Raw genomic sequence first — 8,406 nt, forward strand, 5'->3', positions numbered from 1 at the left:
CATGGTAGGGTTTAATCTGGGCTATACTGGGCTTTGACGAGGATGTTAAACCATTGAGTGGGTTATACTAATATTGACTTATAAAGGCCTGATGTATGTACAACTATCAACTGGGCTATGCCTCATATGCACTAACTATACTAGGGTTTGATCTGGTCTATGTTGAGCCTTGATTGTAACATTCTGATTAGTCTCACATTGGAAGTGGGCAAAACTAAAAATTACTTATAAGAGTCTGATGAGTGTACTACTATCAACTTCAACTTAAGTATTTTGACCAGTCGTTTAGGTCAAACGAAGTTGATAGGCCAGTTAGCCTATCAAGCGCGAGTCGTGACAATGATGATGATGTCTTAGCAAGCAATTTGGTAATAATGGCTGTGTACAAATATTGGGGAGGAAAACCCTCGTTACCCCTCTGTGATTTTAGGATGCCTCTATTCTTGATCCATTTTGTTCTAATCCCAACTTCATTTCCTCTTTTATTGGTAATTGGTTTTGTTTTTTTTATTTGAGTGATTATTAGCTGCTTGAACTTGCTGGGATGTGGACGGACTGTGTTTTAATGTTGTCTATCCCAATTGGATTGTCCCAAGGTTGATAATTTATAGTGGGTCAGCTTTCTTGTCCGCAGATTGGATAGTGGAAGTCTGCGATTGTATCAGCTGGTATCATCTAGTCAATATCATCAAGGATCGTCTCCTGATGAAGTGCCCACAACTTGTTGTTTGGAGCACTGTGCATGTAACTGATCTGTTGGTGCTAGAAGCAAGATTTCTGGTGGACAACATTCTAGTTCTCTCATAATTGCTCTTCGTTTAGACATTCTCCCCCACTCTTAAATTTGTTTATTGATATGTTTAGTATTTTCTAACTTCAATTAGAAATAAAAAGAGGAACACTGATGGTTCAGTCATGTGTGTGCATGTGCATGTGATGCAGGACAAGTTATCAGAATCCTTCTTGGTGGCTGGGAAACACAATGCTTGAACAGGACCATTGGGACCTCTGAACTGGTCACTGGAACCCATGCAACAAAGAACGAAATAGGTCAGACTAAAGTAGAACACTCAAATGGGATGCTTAATGCACACAGGTAATATAGAGTTTGATGTGCCATTTATGTATCAGGGAATTGAATGCATAAGAAAGCAAGCAGGACAACGATTTCCTCTTATTCAAACTACTGCACAGAACTACAGCTTCTTTTCTATCTTTGAGAGAGGAGGTTATTACATCAATATATTGTTAATGATCATGTCTGTTTGGTGGCGTGTGTTCTCATGATTCTCTTTAGACGAAGAGCTCTCTAAGCTTCTGCCAGCTTCAACTTCTGGCCTAGTTCAAGATTTGGATGGACATGTTTGGTTCTTCAGTCTTTGCAAACCTTCCCCGTACTCTGGGCTGACTCTCTGCAAGAGCTTTCCTGCAAGCATACTGCACGCACACCAAAATGTAATCACTTCCTTTAACTTGTAGTTTTGTTTGAAAGCTGTAAAATGTAGATAGAGGAGCGTCTTATGCATTCATCATGTTCTTGGCATTCCATTTCTTGAGGTAACACTGTAGTCTATATGTAGCATATTACTACTCAATGATGTAAAGAAAACTACTTTTTCTAGTGGATCTACCCAAAAGTCTTCAGAGATGAGAAGAATTTGAAGCTTGGTGAAAATTAGAAGGGTCATTTCTGGGCAGTTCTCTGAGCCACAACAATGACTCAATTGTGTGGATGATTAATAATATAGTTCACTACAACAGGTGCAGCAGAACTAGAGGACTTTATTGCTAATGTTTGTATTTAGGTTTTTCAGAGGCTACGTTTCCCATGCTTTATACTGATTATGACAAAAAACCTATAGTTCATTGTCAGTTGAGATTTGTATACTGAAGTTCCAGTCTCTTTTCACCTTTTGTAGAGTGTAGTGCTTTGCCAACATCCAGAATGTCTGATGGGAAGGAAACAGATTATCACTTGCTATTTTGTAAGTACGAGTAATTCACTGTTATTGTTCTTAATGTTTTACTTATGAAAAAAAAAGGATAAATAAATAAAAACTCAAGTGCATACCTTGATCTTTCTTCCAAAGTTTCTCTTACTCTTCTTCTCCCTGTACCTGGAAAGCTTTTGCTTCCGCTGTTCCGTCTTAAGATCACTGATGCTTGGGAGCTGCTTGACAGAGGAAGTTATGGCCGTTGCATTTCCAGTGCTTGTGTTTTTATTGCCAAGATTCTGCCACAAAAACTCCAAATCATTGATCTTGTTCATCCTGTGGAAATACAGGTGCAGTGGAAGCTTGCACACAAGTGATGTGCCTTGATGGACCCACAGTATTCTCAGAGAAGTTCTGAAAAGGTATGGAAGTTCTGATTCTTTGATATTCTGTTTGTGGTTCCGCAAACTCTTACAATAACGTTTGAAATAAGGTTACTCTAGGTTCATATTTCTTAAATCTATGTTTGTGATGGTCATTTATCACAAACACTAGTTGATATTGCTTAATTTTTCGGTGTTCATTTGTGAGCCCATATGACCAAGAAAAAAGAAAGGAATGATGCAACCTTTTTCAGCATGACACACTCTATACGGACTAAGATCATGTTGGTACCTTCTACTTCAAGGGAGACAAGCAACAGTAATGAAAGTTCAAGTAAAGATTACTTAGGAAAAGAGAAGCTGGTAAATTTAAAGTTGATAGAAACTAAGCACCTTCATTTCTGGCACGTATGGCTTCGGCATAGGCTTTTATTCCAATATTATGGCAAAACTCAAACTCACACTTAGCAATCTGCTATTATAGTTTCCTTGACAAATTTCTTCTTTCATAAGACATGCCTTTACGAGTCAATCTGAAAATACTTGGATGGTATTGTATAACATGAACACTGTCCGAATGCTATGAGTGACTTATGAAGTTTTGATAGAAAGTAGTTTAAGGTTGTTTACTGTCTTAGTCGTAATTTTACTAATATCAAAATGACAAATTGCAGAATAGAAAGGAAAGCAACAAAGAAGCTAAAAGTTCATTAAAACCTGAATGTCTGCCTCACTATATGCTCTCCTCAGTCCTAGTGCAGCTTCAAAATCCAATTCCTGAAAATTAAGCAAGTCTGGTCTCATAGTGCAACTTGGGACCCACTCCACTGAATTTAAACACCCAGAACTCACACTTTTCTGCATTGCTCTTTCTGCATAGCTTAGTTTTTCCAAAATTGGGACTCCATCCATTTGGACCGCAGGAATCTTTACATCTAAGAGTTCAGAAACTGAATCTGCAATCTCTGACTTCTCCAGGAGGTCCTTCTTGCACTCATAATATATGTCATTCAGTTGATCATTTTGTATTGCCTCTACATCTGCAACTTTAATTGTTTCTGCGATGATATCAGCTCCACCTGTTATAATGGACATGGCAGCTGCCATAGGATCCAATGCTGGCCCTTCTAAGATGGGTTCTGGAGCTTTGAATAGATCTCCTTCTCCTCCCATATCATATTCTGATACAGTAGGAGCTTGTGCCATGTTGCCCTACAACAGAAACCAAGTTAGAATAAAGATATGCTAACCTCAATGAAATACATGCTCGTTTTACACATATAAGTAGCTTTCTGCTGCACTTTTCGACAGGTATTTTCAAAGAGAAATTGTACAATGCATTGGAATTATCAATTTTCATATGGATCTTGTCATCGTTTTAATGCTCATGCTGATTTCAACTGCTTCAAGTTTATAAGCACTCTTTCATGCAGGATATACATATTTACTAGTGATCAAAACCAATGATAATTAGACATACTATATTTCCTGAGATTGTTGAGATCAAAATTGGCTAACACATAGGTGTCTCTTAAGGGATTAGATGACAAGTACTCACTATTTGCAGTAACAGACTTCAAAGTTCTTGGCATAGCATACCAGCAGAAGGGGAAAAAAGCGGTTCTTGTTTTCTATTGCAATTAGTGGGCTTGGACACTAGGCAAAGAATATCAACAAAAGAATGGTATGTAGGTGTTGAATTCAATTGTCATCTATTGATTGCGTTCAACTCCATCATTGTTCATATCCTTTCCTCATCAAGCCTCTTTGATCAAATGCTTTAAAGGTCCATCAATTCACATGATGAGATCATCCACGGGAATTAATCAGAACAGTCAGCTCTTTTTTTTTCTGGGAAAAATGGTTGAAATCAAATAAAATCATAGTAAATTGATATTTCTCCAATTAGGAGGTAGTGAGTCTTCTAGGAATGTCACCCACAATGACATAAACTTGTTAGTCTTTTAATCTCTTCATTTTTCTTTGAAATAACTCATCCAAAACTAAAAAAGATAGCAATAATTTCTGATCTTTTTAAGATGCCAATTAGCTACAAAGGTTTGCCTGTTCATGTCTGTTAAATGGAAAGTGAGTTAGCAGCTGTGTCCCAATGAATCATGCTAAGTCCGGGCTTGCAGTTTTCATCAGCAGTTACTTCCTGACGTCCTTTTTCACCACATCATCCATGTCCATGTATCGATCACACTTTGATCTTAATCCCTTCACAGCTTGATAATTCCTTTGAGGGGAGCAAATCAACAGGGGGTAAAGATTTAACCAGGGTGCAGAATTACCATGCTCGGCGCACCATCCGGGAAGCAGACATGGAAGCGGGAGAGGAAGTCCTCTTGGGAGAATGGCAGGTGGGAGTAGTGGCCATGGTGGTCTTGGAAGAAGCCCTGTGAGAAGACCGGCAGGTGAAGCCCAGCCTCAGCGTACATCTCCTCCTACTTATGCTATATTTCTCTGTAACAGGAGCAGCGATTCCTTTTTTCTTTTTTATGGTTGCAGCAGCGGAAAAAGAGTGAAGAGAGTTGGGAAGACGAAGCAGAAGAAGAAGAAGGAGGAGGAGGGAGAGCAGAAACAAACAAGAAAAGGTGAGGGGAAGTGCCTGATATATAGAGACGAGCTTAGAAGCTAAACGACGGAGAGAGCCAATTCACTAGGCCAAAGAAATTACGTATATTCTTGTCTTTTAGCATGAGAGTGAGAAAGGAACAGAAGAAAAGTGTCCACTAGCTTTGCTTTGTCAATAATGGAGATGAGCAGAGTGGTAAATGACAGGAATATTTGGGCACACTGACACATGTGAGAGCACTGAATCATTCTTCCCTTCTTTGATTCAATCAGACGTGTTTGGAGTGCAAAAATTAGAAAACAGTATTATTCCCAGCAAAAGGATGCCGACATGAAGATGGGTGATGACTTTATTCCTCACAGATGTGATTCGATGCTTTTCTTCAAGTTCCGGAAATAAGACAAGAAGGTCTACTGAATGTTGTGTTGACATTTGCAGCTGTTACATCAGAGTTTGATGCACCAGAAGTGGCTCGAGCACTACCTTCTCTCCTAGTTTTTTCTACCTGTACAGCCTGCAACTGTGATGAGGTGTTGATGGTTGGTGTAGGGTTCAATCATGGAGCGAGGACAGAAACCCAGAGATGGTGATGCATATCAAGTTTAATGCTTTCATTTACTCTTGATATTCGACTAAACAAGTGCATGTTCCTGTTGTTGATCAGTATACATACATCATAACCCTTTTTATTTTTATTCTTTTTCTTTCTTCTGTCAGATGAGGAGGAAGGCCAAACATGGAAGCTCTCAAACCAACTTGCCAGGAAAGAGGTGATTTCACTATAGAATTAGATGCAAGTTGTCGCTAGTGAACACTGGTCATATCTCATGATCACCGGATCTCTTTTTTCTTTTGCAGGAAGGATAAGATAGCTGCTGAAGGATCATTTATGGCACAATCCAGGTAATCTCCGTGTGGATTGTTTATGCTAGAATCAGCATAATTATCTTATCTGAGCTCGCATTAGATTTTAAACACTATCCAAAATGTTATACGATGATAAACTAAACTAAAATAATAGCCACAGAAAAGAACTGATGGCTAAGCCAATAAATATAATGGCTGAAAGAAGAGCTTGGGCATGGAAAGTTCCAAGCCAACAGATTTGCGACACCAGAAAGCAGAACATAATATGTAAAGCCAGGCATATTCTCTGATCCAAAAGATTCAGATTCTTTTGCCAACTTGATCGAGTGAGGCCGATGGCCTCATGCAGTCCAGTCCCCCAACCAACTAAAATGGTGGATGAGTTACAGTAAGCCTACTGCGAAAAAACCAGTTGAAAATAGAAGCTGGAGATTGGAAGGAAGGAAGGGTTGGTGAGATGGAAAAGGAGGAGTGCGAAGGTCAGGGAAAAGAAAGGAGGACAGCAGCCGGAATCGACGAGGGCAAGCAAGCCACTTTAAGATGGTTGGAAGGTGTGGGTCGTAATGAGAGCACATGAATTGAATGAATGAATGATGCCACAGCTGCTCTCTGCGCAAGTTTTCCCTGCCATTACTTTTTCTTCCTCCTCGAAGATCATGTGGTTGCGCATTATATCTGTGGTTATATGTGAAAACAAAACTTTTCCAAAGGGATCAATCATGTTGTCGAGAAGGATGATGAGAGATGTTTAAATATGCAGTACAAGTGATGATGGAGGAGGTCTAACTGTAGGCATTAAGGAAAAGGAGCACCAAGTTCATGTTGCCTGAGTCACTTAATTAGAAGGCTTTGTTGGTTTTTGGTGGACTCCCTGGCCCAGTCACAAAGATACAACAGCATAATAATTTGTCCATGTCTCTCTCTGTTTCTGTCACAGGTGTAATTCAAACATGCCTCTTCACCATATTTATGTATGTATATATATATATATTCATATAGTCCATGAGTCTACTCCATCACTATCTTGGACGAAACCAGTGACGGCTCTGTTGGTGTTCTCTGAGAGCATCGATGGGCACAGCTGCTGAGGAGAGCTCGGCTGTTCTGTGCCCCCACCACCCTAACAATGATTGAAGAGCTTTGGGTCACCTTCTCCATGGCTAGAAAACAGCTAGCTGTATGGGTGGGTCCATAGCAACTCTTGTTTTTTATCTCCTTGTGTGGAATTTTTTTCCCAACATCAAGCAATCTGATGGACCTTTGCTGCATTATTGCTGAAGCATTCAATGTATCACGGCTTGAAGCCCCCACCGGTGTGGAGGGACTTTGGGAAGGTTGGGACTCGGTGCCCTCGGCCACATCAGGTACAATCTCACCACCTTCGACTGGGGCTATTCTTCTTATCGTGATGAATTTGGATTTTTATGAATCTGTTTATGAGAAGATTAAGGTGATCTTATCGTGACTAACTTGGCAGCGAATTAATTTATGTCAGAGGGGTTAGATATGACCAACTCTGATGTGAAAGAAGACGAGAAAAACTTATCCCTGAATGGAGAAGAAAACAATCGCATGCAACTTTATGGAGTATATTTATATGAAAGATTAATCTCCCAAAGTACAAAGAATCAACAGTGACATTTGACTCGATTATGAATTCCGATGTGATCCATCCATCCATTGGAGATTGTTTGGAAGAATGGCGGGGAAAACGTACTCGGCTGCAATGCTAAAAGCTCATCGGATGACCCGACCAAGAGATTATTGTCTTCGTGTGAAGATAATTATTGCTCGAAAATTACAGGTGTCGTCACCATCGGATGATGACAGCTGCCGTGGGCCCAAGGATTTACTGTATCGACATGTGTCGGCAAGTCCACATCAATTTTTTTTTTTGCTTTTTAAGACAAGAAAACTCATGGATTATTTTAACTTATATCAATGTGTCCGAAGGCTTTGCTCCTCGAAGCATGAAAATAAAATATTAATCAAGATGCCAGATAGACTTCCAAATGTCGTTAGATTAACAAACCTTGAGATGAATTAATAAGAATAATGTACACAACGAATTAGCTTCTCCATGAAAACTTTTACACTCAAAGCTTTTGTTGATAAAAAATGTTTTTTATCAACAAAATTGATTAAGAATCAAACACTCCAATTTAATCTTAAGGGTGTAAATTTTACATATTACTATTAATTTAAGCTTAAACATATTGGCTAATGAGCTAATTATCTTATAACTTCATGCTATAACAATTAACATCAAAGCTATAACCTTAGCTAGTTATTCTATTATGTCAGTATGTAACAATCGACATTAGAGCTAACTTGGTATTTGATGAGCAAAAATGTCATTGACGTTTTGCTCAGTTTCAACATGATTTGGACCCACATGTGTAAGATTGTCTGATGTGTCTTTGAGTTAGAAACGTCAAGCTCACAATGTGTCACTTGCATGAAGAGCGAGGTCGAGAGACTCGATCTTTCTGATGCCCAAGTTAGTACCTCGAGGTATATGAGTGCGGACATGAATAATCAAAAGAAGTAAGCCCCCTTGTCTCTTCGTATTGAAAATAAGTTTTTATACCTGGTCACAAAGGGATAGAATATTCGTGAATATTCTATGATGAGGTAATCTCTA

General features: G+C 39.2%; 1 protein-coding gene and 1 long non-coding RNA gene across 3 annotated transcripts; one reads left to right on the top strand and one right to left on the bottom strand.

Moving 5' to 3' along the window:
• Positions 1–1,144: 1,144 nt before the first annotated feature.
• On the bottom strand, positions 1,145–4,905 carry LOC135580962 (GATA transcription factor 20-like). Of its 2 annotated transcripts, XM_065080514.1 has the most exons (5): positions 4,612–4,905; positions 3,170–3,529; positions 3,035–3,094; positions 2,072–2,233; positions 1,145–1,437 (listed from the first exon to the last, which is right to left on the bottom strand). In XM_065080514.1, exons 1-5 carry the CDS (start codon positions 4,756–4,758, stop codon positions 1,339–1,341), a joined length of 828 nt encoding a protein of 275 aa, XP_064936586.1. In that variant the 5' UTR covers positions 4,759–4,905; the 3' UTR covers positions 1,145–1,338. The 2 variants fall into 2 exon arrangements, with proteins under 2 accessions (XP_064936586.1, XP_064936585.1); XM_065080513.1 differs by having other exon boundaries at positions 3,035–3,529.
• LOC135588398 (uncharacterized) lies at positions 4,906–7,032 on the top strand. The gene is made up of 3 exons (XR_010476247.1): positions 4,906–5,481; positions 5,613–5,665; positions 5,754–7,032. It is a non-coding gene; the product is annotated as an uncharacterized LOC135588398 (long non-coding RNA).
• The last annotated feature ends 1,374 nt before the right edge of the window (positions 7,033–8,406 follow it).

Source organism: Musa acuminata, chromosome BXJ1-8 (genome assembly GCF_036884655.1).
Source record: "Musa acuminata AAA Group cultivar baxijiao chromosome BXJ1-8, Cavendish_Baxijiao_AAA, whole genome shotgun sequence".
In the NCBI taxonomy this organism is placed as follows: domain Eukaryota; kingdom Viridiplantae; phylum Streptophyta; class Magnoliopsida; order Zingiberales; family Musaceae; genus Musa; species Musa acuminata.